At 47.5% G+C, this 27,080-nt stretch overlaps 1 protein-coding gene across 2 annotated transcripts; it reads right to left on the bottom strand.

The window, feature by feature from the left end:
- Positions 1 to 732: 732 nt before the first annotated feature.
- Positions 733 to 27,054, bottom strand: ZBTB49 (zinc finger and BTB domain containing 49). Of its 2 annotated transcripts, none has more exons than XM_040238352.1 (8): positions 26,978 to 27,054; positions 21,632 to 21,802; positions 17,241 to 18,343; positions 13,810 to 13,856; positions 7,038 to 7,111; positions 5,483 to 5,565; positions 5,236 to 5,397; positions 733 to 1,807 (listed from the first exon to the last, which is right to left on the bottom strand). In XM_040238352.1, the coding sequence occupies exons 2-8, from the start codon at positions 21,781 to 21,783 to the stop codon at positions 1,131 to 1,133; spliced, it is 2,298 nt and encodes a 765-aa protein (XP_040094286.1). In that variant the 5' UTR covers positions 21,784 to 21,802; positions 26,978 to 27,054; the 3' UTR covers positions 733 to 1,130. The 2 variants fall into 2 exon arrangements, with proteins under 2 accessions (XP_040094286.1, XP_040094285.1); XM_040238351.1 differs by having other exon boundaries at positions 26,939 to 27,051.
- Between the last annotated feature and the right edge of the window lie 26 nt (positions 27,055 to 27,080).

The following is a 27,080-nucleotide window of genomic DNA, read 5'->3' on the forward strand; positions in this document are numbered from 1 at the left end:
CTCGTCAGGGTGTATGGCTTTTCTCTGGTTGCAGCAGGCAAGCTCTCTAGCTGTGGGGCACAGGCTCTGTAGTTTGGCTTAGCTGCCCTGAGGCATGTGGGATCTTAGTTTACAGACCAGGTATCCAACCTGTGTCCCCTGCATTGGAAGGTGAATTCTTAACCACTGGACCACCAGGGAAATCCTGATGTTTATTTTTATACCACTATTGGAGAAGGCAATGGCACCCCACTCCAGTATTCTTGTCTGGAAAATCCCATGGACGGAGGAACCTGGTAGGAGGCAGTCAATGGGGTCGCTAAGAGTCGGACACGACTAAGCGACTGCACTTTCACTTTTCACTTTCATGCACTGGAGAAGGAAATGGCAACCCACTCCAGTGTTCTTGCCTGGAGAATCCCAGGGACGGGGGAGCTTGGTGGGCTGCTGTCTGTGGGGTCACACAGAGTCAGACACGACTGAAGCAACTTAGCAGCAGCAGTAGAAGCAGGGTCTTTAGGTTAGGGCTTCCCTGGTGGCTCAGCCAGTAAAGAATCCACCTGCAAAGCAGGAGACCTGGGTTCCATCCCTGGGTGGGGAAGATCCCCTGGAGAAGGCAATGGCAACCCACTCCAATACTCTTGCCTGGTGAACTACAGTCCATGGGGTCCACAAGGGTCAGACAGGACTTGGCAGCTAAACCACCACCACCACATGGTCTAGGTTAATAAGAATGTTGGAGGAAACACAATATTATGCAGAAAGGCAACTTCCATTTATTCAAATTAAATTATTGTATGAGTTCCCTATACAAATAAAATCTTTTTTGTAAATAAAAATACAAAATGCTACAAATTTCAACCATGTAAAAATGCAAAAATAATATCTGGATTATTATAGATGTGAATTTTCCCTTTACCATGACCAAACTGTGCAGGAGTTCCCCACAGTCCATACCACCCGGTCCGTGAGCCTTGTTCAGTCCCGTGTGCACCTCCCTGAGGGGCCAGGAGGCTTTCTCCCGCTCGCTGAGCTCAAGGTGCTGGGATGCTCACCCCTGCCAGGTCAGGGTCGGGCTCTGTCTGGAGCCAGTGAGAAGGCGTCCCGCTCCGAAGCCCGGCCCCGGCCCCCGACACTGAGTGACGGGGGCCTCACTGGTCTAGCTCGCTTTCGTTCTGCAGCGTCTTCATCGCCAGCCCCCAGAGGGTCATGCTGGAGAAGAACTGGCCCTCCGAGTTCCTGTAGGCAGGGGCGGCAGCGCGGCTGCCCAGGGGGTCGGTGCAGGGTGGGTGGTCCAGGGCCGCCAGGGACGATCGCAGGGTGGCCACGCTGTCGGCCTGCAGTGGCTCGGCGCCGGCCGGGGCGTCCATGTCCGGGTAGCCGTAGGCCTGGTGCTGCGCCGGCGGCACGTGCGGGGGCTTGGCCAGCTTCACCGGCTCCAGGCTGAGCTTCTCCGGTTCACTCGGCCCATGCGGGGGCTGAGCCACCGGCTGGAACTTACAGGGGCTGTCAAACTCCGCCACCGAGTCCTCATCCGCCGGGTGCGCGGGGATTTTGACGGTCACGGCGGGCATCAGAGGCACGGACACGTCCTGGGAGAAGGAGTCGGAGCTCTGGGAGCGCTCCAGGTCCGGGGCCTCGATGGCCCGCGCGAGCGCCTCCAGGGTGTCCGGCCCCTCGTCGCCCACCCGGCAGTGCGTCTTCTTGTGCCGCCGCAGCACGGCCGAGCGCGTGAAGCACTTGTTGCACACGTCGCAAGTGTACGGCTTCTCCCCAGTGTGCGTGCGCACGTGCCTGCGGAGGTCGCCCGACCCTCCGAAACACTTCCCTGCAGGGACAGACAGGGCGCTATTCAGAGGAGGACGTTCGGGAGGGTGCCCCCGCCACCCCCAAGTGCCCCGCTTTCCTGTGAACTCGGCCAAGCCCTGCCATCACCCACTCATGCCGGTTCCAGACCCTTCCACGCCCCACCGCTGCAGCCCCCAAACCTGCAGCCTTGGTCTCCACGAGCCGTGTCCCCTGAGGGCTCCGGAGCCCCATCTCCCTGCCCAGGAGCATCCCCGGGGGGCCTGGGCTCCTGACCGACAGCCCAGGCTGGGAAACCACACCAGAGCTATTCAACTATCCCCAAATCCACCACAGCCAATCTCTACTTTAGAAGCATCTTTTCTAAAGTTACTTATACACTCAATTTTTAACGTAATTTTACGCTCCTTCTCCAGGTCCTATTTCCTTTCTCTAGGTATAAACTAGAGATAGGCGACCTAAGGCCCACCATGAGGTCAGAACACCAGAAGAGAAAAACCAATACATAACCTTAAAGAAGCCATTTACAAAGGACTGAAACAAACTATGTTTTGTTTGAAAAGATGTTTGCTCCTTGGAAGAAACGTTATGACCAATCTAGACAGCTTATTAAAGAGCAAAGACATTACTTTGCCAACAAAGGTCCGTCTGGTCAAAGCTATGGTTTTTCCAGTAGTCATGTACAGATGTGAGAATTGGACAATCAAGAAAGCTGAGTGCTGAAGAATTGATGCTTTTGAACTGTGGTGTTGGAGAAGACTCTTGAGAGTCCCTTGGACTGTGAGGAGATCCAACCAGTCCATCCTAAAGGTGATCAGTCCATCCTAAAGGTGATCAGTCCATCCTAAAGGTGATCAGTCCTGAGTGTTCCTTGGAAGGACTGATGCTGAAACTGAAACCCCAATACTTTGGTCACCTGATGCAAAGAACTGACTCATTGGAAAATACCCTGATGCTGGGAAAGATTGAAGGCAGGAGAAGAGGATGACACAGGATGAGATGGTTGGATGGCATCACCGACTCAGGAGACATGAGTTTGAGTAAACTCCAGGAGTTGGTGGTGGACAGGGAGGCCTGGTGTGCTGCGGTCCATGGGGTCGCAGAGTCGGACATGACTGAGCAACTGAGCTGAAACAAACTATATGATTTGCGCGGACACACCTTCCAGAACTTCTCACTTAACCCTACGCCCCTGTGTTTGAGTCCTCAGCTATCCAGCCCTGGTCAAGCAATGGTGGGCTGTTTGGACTGCTTCCAACTGTTTGCTACTGTACCTGAGGGTCAGCTCAATCGTCCTTTCCCTTGTTTCCTTAAGACAGATTCTCAGTAGTGGACTTTTATATGGCAAAAGGTGTCAAAGGATATAAATTTCAGCTGCAGTAAAGTTTCCCAGAGAGGGGAAATGGGAGGAGTCTCTCCTTTGTACCTCAAGTCAAGACAGGGGCTTGATGCGGATCCCTAGGAGGTCAGAGTGGAGCAGCACCTGCCTCCGGCACGGGGAAAATGGAGACAGCTCACTTACTGTATGGGCAGCCGACAGAGAGAGAGCAAACGGTCACCTCTGCACCCACGTGGGCCTGCAGACCCCAGAGCACAGAACGTGAGTACTTCCACAGATCAGACGAGGGTCATGCTTGCAAGGAAGCCAGCCTTGGAACCTCAGAGAACTGCCCAGAGGAGCGATGGGACACCGACAGGGAAAGCCTTCTCAGGATGAACGGCTACAAAACCAAGGGCTTAAAGGAGAAAGTCCGGCCAGAAGAAAATGCACCTTTCCATCCTGGAAAGTGCAGCTAAGTGGGGAGGGAGAACAGGGTGTAAGGGGGAGGCTGTCTTAGGAAGAAGGTGAAATGCTGGAGGGAGAGGGAGGGGGAGGAGGAGCGAGGGAAGAAGAGGCAAAGAGGGCCAGGCTTTCAAGTCAGCAAAGCTCAGACTGTGAAGCCACCATGAAATGGAAACTGTCTTTTGAATCCAAGAAAACGAAAACATACACCCACACATATACTTGCATGTGAATTTTCATAGCAGACTTGCTAAGCGAAATGAAGTCAGTTACAGAAGGCCACACATTACAGGATGCTATTTCTATGAGCTGTCTGGAAAGGCAAATCTAGGGACCGAGAGTAGGTTAAGGGTTGCCGAGGGAGGGGGTGGGGAGTGACTGCACGTGGGCACAGGGTTTCTTTTCTGGGGTGATGGAATGTTCTAAGACTGTGGCGAGGGCAGCACAGCACTAATGCACCCCAACTGCTGACTTGCTCGCTCCAAGTGGGCAGGTTCCATAGACAGGACTCGACTTAGCAAAGCTGCTAATACAGATTCGAACCTGCCACACAGAATCACTCTCGCTCCCTTCCTCTCCCTGCTTTCCTGAAAGCTGACCTCATGTGGGTCAAAAGCCTCAGGCAGTGAGTAGCAGGGAGGGGTGGAAATGAAGGACGGGGAAGACAGGGGCCCACTGCACTGCCTCCCCTACAGGGTCGTAGCCGGCAAAAAGCAGGTCGTGGCTGGAAGGAACAGTTGAATCTGAGATCAAGTTCACAGTCGTAATAAGAATAACCAACATCCTACACTAGGGATTTGAGACTGCAACTGTGATTGAAAGTGATGCAATTTTATCCTCTAAGAGGGAGCAGACAAGTCACGGAGCTGCTGATACTGGAGTCCAGGGGATCTGACCCAGCTTAAGCGGGAGACATGAAGGAAGCTGCCTCTGGCCACATCCCACATGTCCTGCCCTATTTTAGGGACCAACCACAATGAGAACAGAGCCGCTCTGAGGAGCCCCAATTCCAGGCTCCCCACGGCCTGATTCTGAGCATTTTTCCTCTTTGTTCTAACCAGGTAATCATAAAAATGGTTACTCACTTATTCAGTCCACATTGCCAATGGCGCACGTGTACACATGTGCGCACGCACACGCGCGCACACACACACACGCCCTCCCCCAGTTCTTCAGAAGCTCTAACACTCTGTGATCATGGGTACTTAACTCGAAGCCCCAGCTCCCTGGCCTGTGCAGTGATGTGCCGGGAAACTGAGCCTCCCGACGTCACTGATGCGCCAAATGCCGCAGAGGTGACCTTTGCTTTGTGACATGTGACACGATCTCAAGAAGCCCCCCTCCCGAGCCCACTGTGCCCTCAGTGCCCCGGCCCTGCAGCTGCACCGCACGCTCTCCCCCACTTTTCCCACTGCCAATGCCCCGTGGCATTTGGGACTCTGTTATCAGTCATCTTTGTATCTAGGGCAGTTGCCGAAACCTTGGGTAAATGGCACATGAACACAGATGAATCAGAGAAGACCAAGGTGATCAAGAAATAGCAATCACTTCCATGTTACCCATGAGAAGAGGGGTGACTTCTCTGAGTACCCCTAATGACCCAGGACGGTGTGTGGGCACAGAGCCCAGCATCCTTCCCACGGGGTCTGGGATGGGCGGAAACTTACCACAGGCAGAGCAGCTGTAAGGCCGCTCGCCCGTGTGCCGGATTCTGTGCTTTACCAACTTCCTCTGCATGTTAAAAGACTTCCCACACTCATCGCAGGTGAAGACTTTGTCAGCCGTGTGCGTCTTTTTGTGCTCCTTCAAATTACTGAAGTTACTGAACCCTACAGGAGACCACACACCAGGGTTAGGCTGAGGGACGGAGAACATTTTAATCGGAAATCTTCCAAAGGAGACGCTCGGCCGTACCTCGACCACAGATGTCACACAAGTGTGGCTTTTCTCCGGAGTGGATGATAATGTGACGCTGGACATCTCCCGAGGCTGCAAACCTGCAAATGCAATTTGGAAAGTCAATTAAGAGCCTGCCTGCGTCACTGCAGACCTTTCTAACTCCAAGTCACCTAGGGAGGAGATAAGCTGCTCCCTCGGAATGTGACCAGGAGTGTCCTGATTTCGTTTGAGATGCTCATTAGAAAAGAACATCTTTTTTTCCTCTTCTTTTTAAAGAAAGAGTAGAGAATGATCCTAATGTTTCATTTCTAAAACAGTTTTTCCCTACCTACTTGCGTTAACCTTTCTTCCTCTGAGGTGATCGCTAGGTGGGCTGGGGGTGGGGTGGGGGGCAATCCTGGCCCAACCCAAGCCCCAGTGTGGAGCTAAGTTCCTCTCTGTCCTGCCTCACTTGATTGCAGGACCACAGGTTGCATCTGTGAAGATGTATCTGGTAAGGCTATAAACACACTTTACTTCTAAATGGGAGTTCAGAAGGCTCACACTGAAAACACCCTGAGAAACAAGACTCTCAAGGACCCGCCCCAGAGCGAAACAGCAGAGGGCCTGTGCTACAAGGTACCCCAGACAGGGAGGACCCAGGACCTGGGTGCTAAATCTGGCCTTCAGTGTCTGGGCAGCTGCAGAGACACTATCAGGCCAGGACGTCTTTACTTCTGTTTTCTACCATCTGCAGAGACAACTGCTTTTTCTGGAACTGAATCAAGGGTGCTGCCCCATCCCAGTAGAAGACTGTGACTATAACTGCCCCATATCATCCCACCCCCACCCCCGACTCCTGAATACAAATGTATCAGGGGCAGAAAATGTCAGTGTTCCCATCACAGCACTTAGCATACAGTAGGTGCCTAATAAATGCTGAATGGCTGAATGGTTAAGTAACTGGTAGAGGCCTGGCCATTGCCTCCTGTCTTATAACGACCAATCACCAGATGACGACCAACCCCCAGACGACAGAGGGAGCGGAATCCCAATGAACGCCCCCCCGAGAGGCAGGGGGTACAGGCTGCAGGCCGGTGTGCCCACAGGAGGGGGCACCTCCACCTCCAGGGGCAGACTGTGGTCCCCCGAGTCCTTGGCCTCCCCGGCCCTGAGGCTCGCCCATCCTTCCTATGGCTGCACTCTCAGCCTTTTCACGGGTCTGCGAGCAGGGCTGGCGTGCCCCCAGCACCCCCTCTCCTGATTCCAGGCATTCAGGCTGCCGAGTCTCATTTCCCTACCAGACGGTCACCTCCGTGGGACCAGTCATCTTTTAATAGACATTTCTGGAATGAATGGAAATTTTAGCGTAATTCTGTTTCCCGTAAAATCCCATTTCCTACGACTGTGTCCTAGATTCTCCTTTGATTAACGTGTCCATCTCTTTCCATTGTTCTCATGTGTGTCACAAGAAAGGCCAGCGGGTTGGGCTCTGCTGTGTCCCTGGGTGGTGGCGGCCCCGCGAGGCTCAGAGCTGCCGAGCCGGCTCCTCTCAGGGGCTGACAGAGCCCTGACCGAGCCCTGCACTGACCTCTTCCCGCAGACCTCGCAGATGTACGGCTTCTCCCCAGAATGCCGGCGCAAGTGAGTCTGCAAGTTACCCGCCTGCAGCAAAGGAAAAGAAAAAATATGCCAATAATGGAAGAAAACTTTTTTAAGGGCACATACATTCAAAAGGGACACTGACAGATTTAGCCAGGTTCTAGTCCAACTTCCCAGTGAAGATCCCAGATGCACGACTCAGAAGCAGCCACGTACGTGCAAGGAGATGGAGGCCCAGCCTGGTTCTGATTTGGGAGCGGCCCCTGCCTGGCAATGAACTGAACAGGGGGCAACTGATTTCAGCTCGGCTCCATGCCAGCCCCTGGCCCATCCCTCATCGGGGTACAGGCCGCCATGTCCCTGTAAAATGGAGCCGACATTCTGTGGGGGCTGCTTTTAGGGTTGCTAAGCTTGTATTTTGAACAGCTGTTGATGTATTATATTTCTTTTTTTTTTTAACCTCGACCACCTACATGCAAACATCATTTGAAAAAAGGTAGCACTTGTACTCGGTCATTTCAGTATTCATTGTTTTTTCTTGAAAAACATGCTTTTGTTCATAAGGAAGGTAAGACATTTCCAAAAAGTATTTCTTCTGGTGGTACAGTTGCTCTTACTGACAGGTTGGTCGTTTTTACTTCTGTGCAAAAAAAGCAAATCAGGAGATTCATGGTGGTCCTTCAGCTGCAGGCCTTTTGTTTCTAATCTCTGAAACAGCAGGGCTTTACGAAGAATAACTGATTTAAATGGAGATCACAAAATAGATTTCCATGTGCTAATCAACAGGAAATCAACACTAAATTGCCTAAAGTACAGTGAAATTAAACCTGCAAATGCCTGACATCACAAAAGCTACTGGCAAATGTTTCAAATTAGGACTGGAAAACACAATCTTCCATTGCTGTGATTTACATTAACAGTCTCAATCTGTCACTTCCCAACTTAATTTTTCACAGTGTTCTGCTATGAACAACACTGAGGAGGACGAAATATCCAAGGTAATGATGTGCAGGCCTTACGTACAAAATAAGCCAAAAAAGAGAATGAACAATAATCCCCAACTCATAAATTTGGCTTGTAATTTTTTTTTTTGGATAGGTAAGAAGTGGATTTATTTAGAGAGAAACACACAGACACTGTGGGCTACCTCAGAAGGCACGAGTGGCTGGCTTAAACTATATTTTAGATGAGATTCAAAGACAGTTCATGGTTATACGACTGAAAGTATAAAGAAAACTGTGGATTTCATGTTATGTAACACAGAAGATTCTTTAAGTCTATCAGACTGAAAAAACTGACTTAGATACTGTATTTCAAAATATGATAAATATGGCTTAAGGAAAAAAAAGCTGGTTTATTTTAGGTAACCAAAGAGAAAATATTTGGCAAAACAATGGGAAATACCTAGCTTTTAACTGAATGACTATTAATAACAATAATAAAACAGCAAATGTCAACAGCAATAGACATTTGGTCTACTCACACATAACCAAATTACCCTTAGAAATTGGTATTAATGCCTCTGTTTTCTAGGTGTACAATTGAGATTCTGATAAATAAATCAGTTGCTCTGGTTACACAGTAGGCCAGAAATTAACGCTGGTTGATCTGAGCTTAAACTCTTGTCTTCCATGAGGGCCTGCAAGCTTCTGTGAATAAGCTAGCTTGTGCTGAATTCTCAGTATGAGAATGTCACTGTGCTATCCAGGAAACGGCTCACTGGATTTAAGATAACACACATTTTAAATCAGTCACTTCCAACTTTCAGAAAAGCTGGTCATTTAAATAACAATTTGTATGGCACCATCTGCTCAATGGTTTAATTAGATCCTTCGTTTCAAGTTCTTATATAAACCATGCTTTATGGTTAAAATACATTCGGATTCAATTCTTAGCAATGGTGCATCTTTCCTTTTTAAATACAGCTTAACAATTACTTGTTTCCAAAGTAAATAAAACTGAACGGTCTTCCACTTAACATTACAGTGGTGGTGGTTTAGTCGCTAAGTTGTGTCTGACTCTTGTGACCCCGTGGACTGTAGCCTCCCAGGCTCATCTGTCCATGGAATTCTCCAGACAAGAATACTGGAGTGGGTTGTCATTTCCTTCTCCAGGGGATCTTCCCAACTCAGGAATCGAACCCAGATCTCCTGCATTACAAGCAGATTCTTTACCGACTGAGCTACAAGGGAAGCTTAAATGTTACAGTAAACAACAGTAAAACAAACTTTAAGATGTTTTCTTAGCTATTTAATACTGAAAATGTATAATGAAAATGATTATCATTCCCCCCAATAAAGGAGCATATATTAGTCTGATAAATGGCATAAAAGTAGATTAAATAATGGAAAGATTCAGGCAAAAAAAATTCAATCATGCATGCAGATAATGTATACCAAATTACATAGCAAACTGGGGCCCCGATTATTGGCCCTTTAGTCAAAAGTCTTCATTTTTAGTAAATTTTGCTATGCTCTGTGTGCTTGCATGCTAAGTCACTTCAGTCATGTCTGACTCTTTGTGATCCTATGAACTGTAGCCTGCCAGGCTCCTCTGTCCATGGGATTCTCCAGGCAAGAATACTGGAGTGGGTTGCCATGCCCTCCTCCAGGGGATCTTCCTGACTCAGGAATTGAACCCTAGGCTCCTGCATTGCAGGTGGATTCTTTACCACTGAGCCACCAGGTTACTAATTATATCCTAAGTACAAGGACGACATCTTAGAAATTATCTACATACTGCTGGATCCATGAAAACTCCAGCAAGGGTAAATACCAGGAGGTCTCCTTTGTTAAGAGTTTACTATGAGTGGAACACTTCGCTCACCAGTTACAAACTGACTTTCAGAGAGTCCTCACAATGTCCTCATAAAGTGTCATTCACCAGCTCCAAGAGGTAAACAGAGGCCCTGGGAGGGGAGCAGCCATGCCCCTACAGCTGGCATGGAACACTCCCCAATTCGACTTTGTCTGTGGACTCAAAAACCTTGTGCTGCTGTTGGGGTGAAAAATATTAGCAAAAAAGAAAATTCTACCCTTTCTAAGTGGACACCACTTTAGTTTAGGATGGAATTGTCAGAATTCAAAAACTCTGCTGCAGAAAAGAAGTTAACACCTGGTTTGTTGAGTAATTTAAAAAACAAACTCCTTCCAACAGGTACCTGAACCTCAGTATTTAACCGTGATCAAATCAAGCACATGTTCTCGGGCAGAGTACCCTTCTAGTGGTGGGTGACTGTTTCTGTACAAAATCGGGAACTTTAGATTTTAGAGACCAAAGAGAAGTCCGATCTTAAAAGTCATCTTGAGAAGTTTTAAGACTATGAAACAGAAACCTCTGGCATGGGGCTGCATCAGCACCCTGGAACATGTCTCAGCAGCCTCCCAGGGATGCGGCGCCCTGTCAGTCACACCCTGCACAAAGGAGATGCAGGGAGGGTACTGAACCTCTTAGAACCCGGCCTTCCGCAGCAGCTGTTCAGATCTCTATTCTGCTTCACTGGAGAGGCGAGGCGACTCCCCTCCCCTTCCCCAAGACAGCTGAATACACCGGGTTTCCCTTTGCCTGTTTTTCTTGTGACAGGTATTCCCGACCCGTCATGGTCTTAGATTTCGCCTGTTTGCACTGAACAGCCCGGGTTCTCCTGCACATGGGAGACACGTGGCTCCCAATGGGGCCTCATGCACACTGTCAGCTACTGCATGACTCTCACTTGATGCCATCCGGGCAAGGGCCATGTCCGGAACTGCATTAATACACGCAGAGCCGGTTGTCATAATCAAGGCTTATCACAGCTTTTCCAAAGCTGAAGTAAACTGTTTGCTGACTCATTATTAAGGTTGTGGCTAATTTTATTTTTTTAAAGACTAACCAACCCTATTAAATACTACAATGAATTAAAATTAATTCTTTTTGGTAGGTCCACTTTCTGAATCTTCCAGAAGGGAGAGTATTTCCAATCCACGTAACCACATGTATTCCAGTTCATATGAGAAATGAAGGACCTGTTACTAAAGTGTAAACACTGCCACTGCTCCCTCCACCTGGAATGCCAGAGCCTCAGGCCCATCAAGGCCTCCCATCCTCAGGGCCCCGCCCCAGTCACGGGACACATCCCATGACCTCACCCACCCAAACATCACAACTTTCAGGCAGGAATGACCACTCCCCTCTTCGCCCAAACTGTTCCCCGCACAAGAGCCATGGAAATTCCACTGTTTCATTGTGCTTTACCACTTTATGCACCTGTTTCTTCCTCTAAACACAAAGCTCCTTGAAGCCTTATTCATCTTTGTGCCCCAGCGCAGGCAGAGCTCCTCAGACATTGTAGGTTTGTAATAAATACTTGTTCAAAGAGTCCTTATTCACAAAAACTTCATCATTACATTAGGAAGTAAAACAGCAATATACATCTGAAAACCATAAATATATGGTTATGTTCATTAAAAAAAACTCGATGTTTATAAAAGTCTGATAAAAACACAGACACCGATATAGAAGAGGATTTCTGTAGCATCTATCAGACACGGCTGCCCTTGGTGGGACTCGAGGGGAACGTGTAGGAAAGGTCTGAAGCAGAGGACGGTGTGCTATCAAAACCACTGTACTCAAATGTGCCGACACTGAAGCCCCAGCCCCAAGCAGCAGCGCCAGAATCTCTGAGGCTGAGCCCGGCATTAACGCCAAGAGAGAAGGCTGAAGGCAAACCCAATGCCTCAGTGTCTGGTTTCACTGTATTTGACTAACAGTGAAAACCCATGGGATTCTGAGCAAGAAAAGGATAGAACCTAAACTGTTACCACAGAGTAAATGTATAAAGGACTTTCACGTCCATTTTTTTTCATTTAATCCTCCTAATATTCCCATGAGGTGGTATCATCTCTATTCTAAGAATTAGAAAAATGAGACCCAGAGAAGTTGTGATTGCTAATTATTAATGGTCGTTAAGCCACTTTTTTTAAGGCTTCCCATTACACCAAAGCTGGAAAGATTAAAGTGGTGGGGGGTGGAGTAGCAGGGGAGTGTGCCTTCGGAAGACTGGTCTATAAGAGCAGAGAAGACAGAGAAATGAGAGGCAATGGCCACAGGAGAGGGGCTACTGATGTGTCCTTGAGGACTCACCACGGGCCAGGCTTGATGCTGAACATCTTCAGTTGCTCAGCCGTGTCTGACTCTTTGCGACCCCATGGACTGTAGCCCACCAGGCTTCTCTGTCCATGGGATTTTCCAGGCAAGAATACTGGAGTGGGTTGCCCCATCCTTCTCCAGGGGATCTTTCCGACCCAGGGATCAGACCCTCCTCTGCCTGCATTTGCAGGCAGATTCTATACCACTGAGCCACCTGGGAAGCTGACTGTCTTATAAACTCATTTACTCCTCACACACCACGGGGGCCAGTGGTCCCACACACTTGCTTCACGGATAAGGAAGCCAAAGTGCCAAACACGGAGATTGTCAGAGGTCAAAGCAGAAAACCAGAGGCTGGATCCAAATCCACACTGTCTGGCTCTAGAGGCCGAGTTCTGACCTCCAGGGGAGGCTGGCAGGAAGCAGCATAGGCCTCAGCTAGAGTGCATGGCAGGTAGACCAGCAATCCCTCCACTCAGCTCAGCAGAGGCTTATGGAACACTTGGTGGGGCACACAGCCCCTGCCTGGACTGATAACACCAAGGACCACGCTGGGGCATGGTGGATTACGGCTCACAGCCAGCAGGAAGAGTGAAAAGCAGCCAGATGGCAGGGGTGGGCGTGTGGGAGGCTGAAGAAGTGGGCGTCAGCGCTGGGGCCAACCTGCGGTTCCTATGCTCCACGGGGCGAAGGGGTCCAGCTCCTCCACCAAGGCCCAGCCCCAGGGTCCTTTCCCAGTCAAGGAGCATCTGTACATGCTCTTACTCCACGATTGCCATGCGAGTGTAGAAACGGTTGTGAACTATCTCCTCTGGGCACTGGGCCTTTCGAGCAGCTTCTGGGAACAGCTACCTTCTGTTGCAGAAGGATAAGCAGGTTCCTACAGCCATTCTACTGTGTTCAGAATACCTCTGAAACCTTTGCTCTGTCTGGTGCCCAGATGAGTACAGAGCCTACAGGAGGACACACACACTGGCCAAGTGAGAGAACATGTGCAAAGGCAGGGAATGCAAAGTGTGTGGTCTTTTCTCCAACACCCTAACATCTACAACCCCAATCAGAGTAAGAAGGCATCTGTCTTGGGTCCAGGCTGGCATAAACTGCAACCCCCACGTGTGTGTTCAGTTGTTCAGACTCTTCGCGGCCCCACGGACGGTGTCTCGCCAGGCTCCTCTGTCCACGGGATTCTCCAGGCAAGAATACTGGAGTGGGTTGCCATTTCCTTCTCCAGGGGATCTTACCCACCCAAGGATCAAACTCATGTCTCCCATACTGCAGGCGGATTCTTTACCACTGAGCCTCCTAGGAATCCCCCAGCCCTCACGTGGTGCTCAATATGGTATATATCATGCACAGGAAGAGAAGAAATATACTAGAATTAGACCCATTGTTAATGAGGGAAAAGGTATTGTGAGAGTTCACAGTTATGCTTATAAAGAAATGGTACCCCCACAATGAGCTAGAAATTTTTTTTCTTGAAAATTATTTTCTCCTGATTTAGTCTGAAGTCTTTTAAGTTACAGATATCATCAGGGTCTTCTCTCACAAGTCCCAAAATTATGTCTCATCTGTAATAAAAATAAACACTGGGTTTCAGGTTTCTGATTATTAACAATAAATAAAAGTATTCCCACCTGAGAGAAGTGTTTCCCACAAATGTTACATTCAAAAGGTTTCTCACCTAAAACAAAAGAAAACAACAGCGGGTAAAATCATTAGTAATACCTGCACGACAGTTTCCACTTACAATGTTTAAACTGCCTTCTGTGTCCCACCATTCAAAACACAGCATAGCGTACTCCACCATCAGGGTATGAAGATGGGGAGCCTCTGTCCTCCCCATCTCGCTCACCCTCAGATGACAGGCAGAGATGATAAAAGTGAGATCTGTATCTCTGTGTGTGCTCCGTCGTGTCTGACTCTGTGACCCCATGGACTGTAGCCCGCCAGGCTCCTCTGTCCATGGGGTTTTCCAGCAAGAATACTGAAGGGGTTGCCATCTCCTCCTCCAGGGGATCTTTCTGATCAAACTCGTGTCTCCTGCACTGGCAGGCGGATTCTTTACCACTGAGCCACCTGGGAAGTCCCAATCTATATTTACTTCCCTCTTTAAAAAAAAAAAAAAAAAGGTTCTTCAAATTTAAACCCATATTGAAATCAAACATATTCATCTGCACTCAAAGTACACTGGGGCTTTGGACACAGATTTCCCCTTCAGTCGAAAATCAAATGTGAGTTTTCTTGCTGAACAGCACAAACCTGTCTTTTAGCCTGGCTCCTGCACTGACCACAGGTGAGTCCTAACAGAACCGGGGGTCTCATCCATTCCACATGAGGTATGAACCCCAAACTGCTCCAAACAGAGCAGGACCTCCTGAGTGTGTGCTGGGAAGAAGCTCCTCCCCACTGCCTTTTAGCCTTGGTTGACACGTGCTAACGGGAAAAGAAGATTCCACCATGGCACGTGTTCCCTTGCTGACTGCTTGGCCCCTCTGATTTCACTAACTTTGAATGACCACCTGTTGGGACAGAACAGATGTAGAGAATGGAACTCTACTACAAAGAAACCACAACGGTTCTGCAGACAGTCTCCAGAAAGTGGTCTGTTTAAAGACATACTTCAGGTACTGCCTTTAACCTATAGAACCCTAATAAACACACAGACCCCACGACGGCCAAGAACCTTTCACTTTGCCCATTCCCCTCAAATCAAGTGCTTTCATTAAGATCCCTTCTAACAAATACTTCCCCTCCTATTGCGTTGCTGGAATTGGCTAGATTCCTGGGCTTCTGCTAAGGTACTTTTGGTCTTTTCCTGAAACTGTTTAATGGCTTCCCCAAGGATGAGTGGGGAGCTCCTGAACACAAGTACAGGTGACCCTTGAACCACAAGGTTTTAACCGTGCAAGTCCACTCACACGTGGATTTTTTTCAATAGTAAGTACCACAGTACTACATCATGGAGGTTGGCTGAATCTGCAGCTGTGGAGGGACTGGTACATGGAGTACCAACTATAAGTTATACCAGGATTTGACTGCTCAGATGGGCAGCACACCTAAGCCTCGAATTGTTCAAGGGTAACTGTAATTTTAACCACATGGATGCAGCATTTTGAACTACGTTTATGTCTGAAGATAAGGGAGATAATAGATAACGTTACATTAAAGCCCCCACTATGAGATACAAGAGTCTGAAAAAAGAGGTTACTAGTTCCTTAGAGTCTCAGGTGACCAGGGTTAATAACCCTACACCAGTCGTTCTCACACTTTTTGCTCTCAGGACCCCTTTACACTCTTAACAGTTGAGGACCCTGAAGAGCTTTTCCTTATGTGGGCCATATCTGAGGGTACAGTCTGTATTAGAAATCAAAATGGAATGATTTTTGAAAGAAAAAAATTTCACTGGCCACCAGGTGAAGCCCTCATCACACATTCTGCAGCCTTGAGCTGACCCCACTGTACACTTGCCCTGGAGGCACCCAGCTCCAGTCTTCTTGCCTGGAAAATTCCAGGGGCAGAGGAGCCTGGAGAGGTACAGTCCATGGGGCCACAAGGAGTCGGACACGACTGAGGGACTGAGCACTGTACACCTGGGGGGGGAAGCAGAAGGGAAGGAGGAGCATCCTACATGAGGCTACAAATGGTTCTGGCCTCACTGACCCCCTGAAAGGATTCCCCAAACCATACTTTGAGAACTGCTGCCCTTCTCAATCTATTTATGTCCCAGGAAGCAACTGTGCCACAGAACTGTCTGACTGCTATTATCCAAAGACGTTCTTGCAGGATAAAAACAATTCTTGTTTCCTTTAAAGCTAAAGCAGGCAAGTTTCTCAAATAAAAATTATACTGATCTTTAGGCTCCAGAAAATTATAGAATGATCTAAATTAAGCTTTTTCAGGGCAAAATTTAGTCAATGGTACTGTCTTTGTATGGAATAATTTTGAGCAACTAGTAAAAATAAGGATAGCATTTTATATTCAAATACAACAAAATTTATAGAAGGCTTTCATAAATATTAATTCAGTCTCAACAATGCAATAAGGGAGCAAATGGGGAATCAGGAGTGATAACAGGACATCACACCAATAGTCACAATCACACAAGCACCTTGAAAGCAGTTACTTTAGAAGCCTCCTGAACATACTCCTTTTCATGCCTCGAAGATAACTGCCAATAATGTGTAATGTGTACTAGGGTCATCAGGCTTAAGTGCAAGAAAGAAAGTAATATACACATATTATATTACATACTGTATAAATATTGTATAACACTTTTTCAAAAGCTTTGGAAAAAATTTATATTTTGGAAAGGGGAAGAGGTATAAGCTAAGGTAACAGAACTCTGAAAATTCAGTGTTCAAATGGAAGAATTTTTTGAAAAGACCAAATGGTTAAAGCTGATCCTCATTCAGAAGTTTACCTCCCGCCTCCCAAATCACAATTTTTAAAATCTGACATTCAAAGAGGGAGGGGACATGTACACCTATGGCTAAGTCATGTTGATATATGGCAGAAATGAAACCAATATTGTAAAGCAATTCTCCTTCAATTAAAAATAAATAAAATTTTAAAAACACATTAAAAACAAACAAAAAAATTTGGCATTCAAATTACTTTTCAAAGCTTTCAGAATTACTCAAATTAAACTACTTTGGTCTGAATTAACCACCATCATGCTTTAAAAAAAAAAAATCTAATTCTGAAGAAAGAACTAAATATTGCTTATCTGTTTTAGAATTAATTTGAAAATCTAAATGAATCAAAAGAATTTGCCATACTTTGAGATGGAAAGCTTCTCATAGAAAACCACAATTAAAAGATGAAAAGTGCATCATCTTTTTAAAATGGCTCTATGAAAGCTTTTACTAACTTAAGATTATTCTTTAAAAGACATCACCAAAAACACAAAGCAGAAGATAGCGAACACTCTTTGATTTTGGGGGTAAATATCAATGACATCATCAAGCAATAGCAAAACTTCTTACAAAAACGGGAGCAGGCAGTGGTGTCTGATCGTCTGGTATTATTTCCTTTCCTTCTGCCTGCGGGGACCAAATCAGTGTACCTGTATGAGACCGTCTGTGCAGCTCCAAATTGCTGGGGTGTTTAAAAGGTTTCCCGCACAATTCGCATGAGTACTGTCTCTGGGACTGCGGCATCTGGGTCTGGTCTTCCAGGGCCGCGGCGTCTTCGGGCCTCGCTGTCTCACTCACGCCATTAAAGTTCTCAGAACTGCTGAGTTCCTCGCTTTCCTTTTCTTCGGCGCTGGGGCTGTTCACTTTCTCCACACGATGTTCCCTGGCAGCTTCGAGCCTCGTGGTTAAACTGTCATCGGGTTTCGGTTCAGAGGTTTGCTCTGCAGATTTCTGTGACTTTAGGAAGTTGAGCTTCTTAAGGTGAATGGCCTTCTTGAGCCTCATCTGCCGGGTAGGCTGTTGGCCGGCGTGGTCGGACGCGGGGTCTGGGGCATTTTCACTCAAAGGCTGGGCCAGGAAGTTGGAAGGCAGGTGCTGGGAGGACTCGAGGACACACTCGGCGTGGCCGACCGCACAGGGCTGGCGATCTGCGGTGTGAAGGTCTGCGGAGGCGCTGAAGGTGAAAGGCTGCTCGGTCACTCGCTCGTGACCGGGACAGCTGGCGTGTTTGTAGTACTGCTTACTGTACAAGTTTCTGAGCTTATAGTAACAATTGGGCTGTTTGAAAGGCAGTTCTGTGCAGCTGCCATCGAACGGGTCGGGGGCTTGTTTGGAGGTTTCGGCTGTGGGCGGATGAAGGCCGACTGGGGGTGGGGCGTTCGAGAGTAACCCGTCCACGGCCCTGCCCTGCTGGGCGCCCGCGGAGCACTCCGGCAGCAAGTGAGGTGGGTAGTTTTCACTGAGGACACAGTTCGTGTCGGGAGTCAGGGTGCTCTGCAGGGAGAAGGTGCCGTGGCAGGGCAGGCCTGGAGGCTGGTCGACAGTGGCTGACTTCAAAAAGGTGTGACACAGATTGAGGACGTTCTGAACCTGCAAACACTGGGCCGTGTCCAGCATGACTTGTATGTTGTCCTGGTTAAGATCCAGATTCGATGTGTACATGAAGTCCAGGATCTGCCCGATGCCACTCACATTCTTAATATCCAAATGAAAAACATCATTCTTCTGGCCTGAAGAGTTCTGAAAGAGGCTCCTGATAAAAGAAAGGATATCTGCTTACAGGGTTAACAATCCATACATTCTGATACCTTTTTAAGTAATATGCATGCTAATGTTCAAAATGACTACCCTTCGAAAAATGCTAAGATTAAAAATTAAGTATGCTTTTGAGAATTCCACGGACAGAGGAGCCTGGCGGGCTACAGTCCATGGGGTCACAGAGTCAGACATAACTGAGCAACTAACACTTTCACACTTCTATTTACAATAGCTCGGACTTGGAAGCAGGGCTTCCCAGGTGGTGCTAGTGGTAAAGAACCTGCCTACAATGCGGGAGACACAGGTTTGATCCCTGGGTTGGGAATATCCCCTGGAGGAGGAAATGGCAACCCACTCCAGTATTCTTGCCTAGAGAATCCCATGGTCAGAGGAGACTGGCAGGCTACAGTCCATAGGGTCGCACGGAGTCATACACAGCTAAAGCAACTTAGCACAGCACAGGACATGGAAGCAACCTAGATGTCCATCGGCAGATGAATGGACAAAGAAGTTGTGGTACATATACACAGTAGACTATTACTCAGCTATGAAAATGAATGCATTTGAGTCAGTTCTAATGAGGTGGGTGAACCTATACCCTATTATACAGAGTGAAGTAAGTCAAAAAGAGAAAGACAAATATCATGTTAATGCATATATATGGAATCTAGAAAGATAGTATCAACGATGCTGTGTGCAGGGCAGCAAAGGAGACGCAGACACAAAGAACAGACTTTGGGACACAGTGGGAGGAAAGGGTGGGACGATTTGAGAGAACAGCACTGAAACATATACACCACCGTATGTAAAAACAGATAGCCAGTGCGAGTTTGATGTGTGACGTAGGGAACCCAAAGTTGGTGCTCTGCGACAATCTAGAGGGATGAGGTGGGGAGGGAGGAGGGAGGTGGGGTTCAGGAGGGAGGGGACGCATGTATGCCTATGGACGATTTATGCTGATGTATGGCAGAGGCCATCACAATGAAGTAACTATCCTCCAATTAAAATATGTAAATAGAAAAAAAAGGTAACAGTTGTTATGGGACATGAATAAGCGCTAGATCTGCTACACAACACAGTACTTATAGTTAACAACACTGTACCGCACACTTAAAAACATGTTAGGTGTTCTTACCACAGTAAAAAAAATGTTAAGTCTGTCAATTCTGAGTCAAGGATCCAGGTGTGTTTGTGATATTATTGATTCCCAATGTTTTTCAGTATTTTTCTAATCACTCAAAATAAAACATGTCCTTTTTAAAAGCAAAAAAAAAAAAAAGTATGCTTCAATCCTTTAAGAAGTTTTTGCAAGCTATTCAATAAAGCAATTTGGATTAACTGAATTTGTATGCTGAATATCCAAACTTCCAAGGAAATCTCAAAGTAAGATTTAAAAATATACTCACTGTTCTTTTTTTTTTCAAAATGTAATTATACATATGCATTATTCATTGCATAGATAGACTACAGAAAACTAACTTTTCAATATTTTATGTTTAGTCTGACAAATTATCTATCTCAAACCATAAAACACATACAAAAATACTTCTGTATCTTAAGCGTCTTAAAAATATCTGAAAATGAAAATAGCTATAATAAACCAACTCTACATACAGTTCAGATACAGACTCTTTAAAAAAATTTTTTTAATTTGTTAACCATGGCCAAACACACATAATGTCAAACATCTGGCTATATGGTTCATATGATAAATTCAGTGGTACCTCGTACATTCGCATTGTTGTGTAACAACCACCACTTCCCATTTCCAGAACCTTTTCATCATCCCAAACAGCAACTCTATCCACTGAACAATAACCCTCATTATCCCGAACCCCTCAGTCCCTGGCAACCACCCCTCCACTTTCCACCTCTGTCAATCTGACTGATCTAGGTACTTGATGCTTCTCAGAAACCCAATGGTCCATAAACCAGCAGTGAGAGTTCTATAAGTTAATGCAGGGAAAAGGCACCATAAAGCCCAGGCACTTTGTTCTGGGCCTAAGTCAAGTTCACAGGTGAGTGAATTTGTCTCCTGTAAAAATACTGAGTCAGATAAGTTGTCCTGCAAGTTTGTTAAAGACATTTTATCAAATAAACTAGCCAATGTATCATAACAGATAGACCTAGCTGTCCTGGAAAGACAGAAGAAACAGGCAAAGCCCAAGCAGGGGACCATTCTGCACATGGGCAGAATGCTGCCTCAGGGAGTCAATCCACTATAATACGACTTGCAGCACTTATGACAGCTGAGACTTAATTTGATGATTCAGGATTATCAAGGAAAGAGTAAATACTGTTCCGTATATCATTTACTATAGTAGTAAAATAGTACATATTTTAAGGGGAAAAGTTCTGAAAAAGTGCTTGTGTGTGTGTGTTAGTCGCTCAGTCATGTCCGACTCTTTGCAACCCCACAGATTGTAGCCTGCCAGGCTTCTCTGTCCATGAGATTCTCCAGGCAAGAATACTGGAGTGGGCTGCCGTTCCCTCCTCCAGGGGATCTTCTCTTCTGATCTCCTGCTTTGCAGGCAGATTCTTTACCTTTTGAGCTACAGGACAGTCCTGAAAAAGCGCTTCAGGACAGATAAATCCAGTTAACCAGAAAATGTGTGTAGGATACTTAAATGAAATACTATTGCTTGATCTTATTGTTTATAAGTAAATCTTTCATTGAGGCAAAAACAATTATAGGGATAAGTAAATTGAGTTCAAACCTGTTTTCTTAGAATAGTAAAATGCAAAACAAAAATGAAAATGTTTTAGTTTTTTAAAAATGGCATTTAAGATGTTTTCCCCTCTCAGATTGCTTATTACAGAAATGTTCTTATCAGAAACTCTATTCCTCAATCTTTTTACCTGGAAAGGACAAGAAATGTATACAGAAGCCTGCTATTAATTACAACTCAAAAATCAAAGATAAAGTGCCAAATTACTTTCACCGCCCTAAATATATTTTAGTTAAAAGACTCTTTTCTTCTCATGCGTGCATGAACGCTCAGTGGCTTCAGTCGTGTCCTACTCTCTGTGACCCCACAGATTGCAGCCCACCAGGCTCCTCTGTCTACGGAAGTCTCCAGGCAAGAATACCTGAGTGGGCTGCCATTTCCTCCTCCAGGGGATCGTCCCGCTCAGGTCACTCTAAATACAAAAATGAAAAAGCCCACAATGTGCTACAAAAGATAAGGAGAATGAAATCCGAGAAAAAATAAAATTTAGACAAAAGATTTCCATTCCAGAAAAGCTTTCTCTCTGTACAATTAGAACAGTCTAAAACACGTACCTAAAGTACTGGCTGAAAGCTGCTAGAACGTTCTTATGGGCTTTAAAGCAGACTCCTTTCACCACCAACATACAGTCGCAGAGCAGGCCTTGAATCCGCTGCTCGTGCAGCTGCTGGAGAAGGTGGCAGCTGTGGGCGGCAACTGGGTCCATGCTCCACCGTCCAGGAGACCTAGGACAAAGGACGCTCATAAGCAGTGATCCTTGATGCCATGACTGATCACTAAAGGGCACCCAAACCGACCGACTGATCTGTGCTTCACTGTCGTGACTTCCCGTGCCACACGGACGCAGAAAGGCGAGCATTATGTCAGATGGCACAGCGCGGTCCACAGTGCAGAACCCTCAAGGGTGCCGGACGTCCAAATGACTGAGTGATCGATTACCTACCCTGCCCCACTGGTTGCCTGAAAAGAAGAGCCATCTTGGTTTATTATTATTATTATTAGCTATCATTTACTGACTCATACAGACCGGGCACTGCGCTAGGAACACTGCAGCCATTAACTCAAATAATGCTACAAGAACCCTTTGATCACCATTTTACAAGCGAGAAAATTAAGAAACGAGGAGTTAAAGTAACGTGGCCATGATCGGAAAACTGTTAGATTCCAAAGCCAGGACTTAAATCCTGGTTCCTAAACCCTGAAGTCCATGCTCCTACGCCCGTGAGAAAAGGGACAGGAGAGACACAACACAGAACTTTCCTCCAAAGACTTAAATGCTAAAATACAGCAAATGTCTTGAATCTACATCACATGTTCTCTGGCTATACAGGAGTGACACGCAGTTATGAACCATCCCACAACTTGACTATAAAAACTGTAACTATTACTATGTTACTTAGTATAGTTCTCTAACTGCTTCATGATATCCATCCTGTACCTTCCCAAATAAGATTATAAAAAGCTCCAGAAAGAGAATTTGCATCTTACATTTCTTATGTGTCTTACAAATAACCGCCACGAATCATAATGTATCATATACCTCATAAGGATAATCATCATATTTATCCAATGTTTCCTTTACGTCAGGCACTATTCTAAGCCCTCTACACATATTAACTCATTCAGTTCTCAGAATAGCTGTAAGAGAGATACCACGTACCATTAGCCTCACTTTACAGACAGATGAAGACAATGAAGCGCATGGCAGATTAAAGATGGCCACAACATCTGAGACTCAAGGGGAGGTGGGATCTAGGTCTCCTCTCCTTGACTTGGGGCGGCCTCTATCTCAATCAACAGAACAGGTGAAAGGAAGGGTGTAAAGCTGTGCTCTTTTCTGGGCCAAGGCCTTTGAGCCAACAGCTCCCACCTTCCATCTTCTGGACGATGGGTCCGGGAGGCCTGCTTTGCCAACAGGCCTGTAAGACGTCCAGCTGGAGCCAGTATATGGGGCACGAGAAGGGCTCTGCTGAACCCAAACTTCTAGTCATCCCTTCCAAGGGACCAGACATGGGAGCAAAGTCTGAAGGCTCCAGACCAGTCCCACCGCCAGCTGAACCCCATTCCCCACCCACACCAGTGTACGGCTGGACAACCACCCGGCAGAGCCCTGCCTGAATTTCTGACTCACAAAACTGTGAGATAAAACAAAACAGTTTTGAAGTTACCAAGTTTTACGGTAGTCTGTCACAAAGCAAACAGATAACCTGACCACAGAGAGGACCGACATGGCCAATAATAATAGGTTATCAATAACAGGCAGAGTTGGGATTTAAACCCAGGGAAAGCCCAAAGCCCACATGCTTAACTGCTACTCCAAGTTACATGCAATAGCTCAAAGGCCTTCCTTGGAATCCAGTCAGTACCATCTTCAGTCTATTACCAACGCCTGACTGTCCAGGTGACCCCACAGATAAGCACCAATGTAAAGCACAACACACATGAGGACGAACGTGTGCAACACAGACTTTGTGCTATGATACAAGGAGAACGGTGTGCTGTCTTTGCGGCTAACTCACTTTTTGATGAGCAACAAAAATCTACTGTCTTATCGATTAGCATATCTTTGGTATCCAGAAGAGTGCCTTGGACACAGTAGGTGCTCAAAACATGGTTTTAAGATGGATGGAGACTCTGGGCTTCAGTGTCTTAATCTGTAAAAATAGAGGGTCCCCTATTGGGTTAGATAATCTCTAAGGTATCTTCCTGTTCTAAATCTACATCAAGAATGTGATGGTGGACTGAATAGCATCAAATATGGGAAAGGAGAAAAAAGGAAACATAAGAAAAAGCTTAGACACGTGCGAACGAAGAGGTGCTTCTACTGGGAATAAGAACCAGAATGGAATTTTATCCTGTAGCGACAGCTCCTAGAGCAAAGGCCCTTTGGTTCCATGAGGTGATTGATCAGTTGGCCAAATACCATAGGAAAGAACATAGGCAGTCTGTTCAGGGGGGCCACTGACAGATTACTTCTCCAGGAGTCCGAGGTCCACACACACTTGCCTAGAGTGGTCTTCCCTTCCTCTCTGGCCATCACGCTTCTCAAGTGGCTTGGTCCCCAGCCCCCTAACCCAATCCTAACGACAAAAGCACTGGCTACGTGCACACAAGCCCAGGTTCCTGTCTTAGTGCTACAATGACTATGATGCTATGGAGACCAACTGAGTTAAGATGATGTTGTGTGCCTGCTGCTGCTGCTGCTAAGTCACTTCAGTCGTGTCTGACTCTGTGTGACCCCACAGACAGCAGCCCACCAAGCTCCCCCGTCCCTGGGATTCTCCAGGCAAGAACACTGGAGTGGGTTGCCCTTTCCTTCTCCAATGCATGAAAGTGAAAAGTTAAAGTGAAGTCGCTCAGTCATGTCTGACTCTTAGCAACCGCATGGACTGCAGCCTACCAGGCTCCTCCGTCCGTGGGATTTTTCAGGCAAGAGTACTGGAGTGGGGTGCCATTGCCTTCTCCGGTTGTGTGCCTAGTACTTGGCAAGATATTGTGGTGAGGATGGAAAGTTGATAAACTCAGGATGGAATGCTCCCTGCCCTCCACAGGCTGTGTCTCAGTTTGAGTCACTCACATAACTTCACAGAGTGCCCACTATACACCAGGCACTGAGATGAGGTGGTAAACAACTCAGATACAGTCATCCTATGCTTTCACAAAGAGTCAGTTTAGTGAAAGAAACAAAAATAGGGCTGTATTCGAGATATTAAATGGGGAAGGTACAAATTAATTTGGGGGACGAGGGTCAGAAGAAAACCTTCTAGAGGAAAGACATCTATGCTGAAACCTGAAGGTTAAGTTTGCCAGAGAAAGAGCAAAGAGAATTCACCCTGAGTTTTCAAGGGGAGCAAACAAACAAAAAAGTGCAGAAGAGCACAAACAAGGAAGAGACTCACACATGTGCTCTGCACATAAACCCACCTCGAGTATCCAGCTTTTAAACCCGGGCAACCTGTCACTTCTGTTGGAGAATATTTCACTCTCTGTCCATCCAGTAAATTCCTTCTTTTGTGGGCTGAATTGTGTTTCCCTTCAAATCCATATGTTGAAGACTGTATTTGGAGATTGGGCCTTAGGAGGTAATTAAGTTAAAATGGGAAAGTTAGGGTAGATCCTAATCCAATCTGACTGCTGTTCTTATAGAAAAACAGGAAAGCTGGACATATACACCAGGGATGCTGTGCACAGAGGCAAGATCACCAGAAGGCATGGCCAGAAGATGTGTGGCTGGGAGCCAAGAAGAGCAGCCTCAGGAGCAAACAAACCTGCTGACACCTTGATCTTGGACTTCCAGCTCCCAGGACTGTGAGGAAAATATATGTCTGTTGTTCAGGCCCTCCAGGCTATGGTATTTTGCTACCGGAGCCCTTGCATACACCCTCTATTCCATTCCTGACACTGCTCACCTCCAGAGGGAAACCCTCCTTATTACCCCCACACCCACACCCTAGTCCTAATTTAGCTTCTCACAATTCTCTGTTCACACCAGGTTCAACCTTCACTTGCTCACCGAAGCCCCACAGTGACCACCACTGCTATGTCCGGGACCTGTCTTAAGGGTTGAAGTGAGAGTTGCTCATTTGAGTCCAACTCTGCGACCCCATGAACTTTACAGTCCATGGAATTCTCTCCAGGCCAGAATACTGGAGTGGGCAGCCTATCCCTTCTCCAGAGGATCGATCTTCCCGACCAGGGATCGAACCCAGGTCTCCCACACTGCAGGCAGATTCTTACCAGCTGAGCCACCAGGAAGCCCAAGAATACTGGAATGGGTAGCCTTTCTCTTCTCCAGCGGATCTTCCCGACCCAAGAATCCAACGGGGGTCTCCTGTACTGCAGGTGGATTCTTTACCAACTGGGCTATAGAAGCTGAAGTCGGGGCTCCCACATTTCTGGCAAACTGCTTAGCATTGCGGGCAGACTCTTTAGCATCTGAGCCACCAGGGAAGCCCCGAAGTGAAAGTGAAAGCTGCTCAGTCGCGTCTGACTCTTCGCGACCCCATGGACTGTAGAGTCCATGGAATTTCCCAGGCCAGAATACTGGAGTGGGTAGCCTTTCCCTTCTCCAGGGGATCTTCCCAACCCAGGGATCGAACCCAGGTCTACCTCATTGCAGGCGGCTTCTTCACCAGCTGAGTCACCAGGGAAGCCCGAGAATACTGGAGTGCGGTAGCCTATCCCTTTCTCCAGCGGACCTTCCCGATCCCAGGAATTGAACCCGGGTCTCCTGCATTGCAGGCGGATTCTCGACCAACTGAGCTACCAGGAAGCGCCTTAAGGGTTGAGAAGAGCAGATAAGCACTCTGCTGAGTGGTTTGCAGGAAATCCTACAATAATCTTATCGAGTTAAGCACGGCAGTGTAACACGCGTTTACAGACGCGGATCCGAGGCACGGAGCGGTCGCACGGCCACGGGACTGGGCTGGGCTATTAGGAGCTCTGGGGTCTTCAGCGGTAACTCTCTCAACTTCACACGGCGATGGAGGGAGCCGGGGCGGAGAGGGGACCCGCGGCTTACCGCGGGCGGTGCCCCGGGCGGCCGGGAGGGGAAAGCGGGTGCGGCGTCCAGGCCGAAGGTGCTGCACACGCCGTGAAGGACGCGCTCCAGAGCCCGGCCTGGTCGTCGCGACTCCTAGCAGAAGCACCTCACGGCTACGGGGAGACACGCCCGACCCAGCAGCAGCTCCACGGCCCCTCACGGCAGCAGAGGGATGCGCGGGGCGGCGGCCGGTCCCTGCCCTGCCCTGCCCGGCCCGGCCCTTCGGGCGCCCAGCCCGGGGTTCCGGGCCGTTTCCATCGCCCTTAGGCCCGCACGCTCTCGCAAGGCCGGCCTACCAGTCCGGCAATCCCCACCTTACCCTCAGAGACCGCTCCCCGCCCCGTCGCCTCTTCTTCACCTGCAGCCGCCACCACCGCCCTCAGCACTCCCGGCCGGGATCAGCCGGCAGCGGAAGCATCGCGACAACACCGCCCCTCCCACAGCATTGGGCCGGCGGCACC

The sequence above is a fragment of the Oryx dammah genome, unplaced genomic scaffold (assembly GCF_014754425.2).
Source record: "Oryx dammah isolate SB20612 unplaced genomic scaffold, SCBI_Odam_1.1 HiC_scaffold_3, whole genome shotgun sequence".
NCBI lineage: Eukaryota > Metazoa > Chordata > Mammalia > Artiodactyla > Bovidae > Oryx > Oryx dammah.

Bases quoted from the DNA above. Each gene is read 5' to 3' on its own strand.
- ZBTB49 (XM_040238352.1), bottom strand. From the start codon at position 21,783: ATGGACCCAGTTGCCGCCCACAGCTGCCACCTTCTCCAGCAGCTGCAC. The intron at 7,112-13,809 runs GTGGGAATACTT...CCTTTGCTGCAG, and splicing joins GTGGGAAACACTTCTCTCAG to GCGGGTAACTTGCAGACTCA. The intron at 5,398-5,482 runs GTACGGCCGAGC...GGTCTCCTGTAG, and splicing joins GTGTGACATCTGTGGTCGAG to GGTTCAGTAACTTCAGTAAT.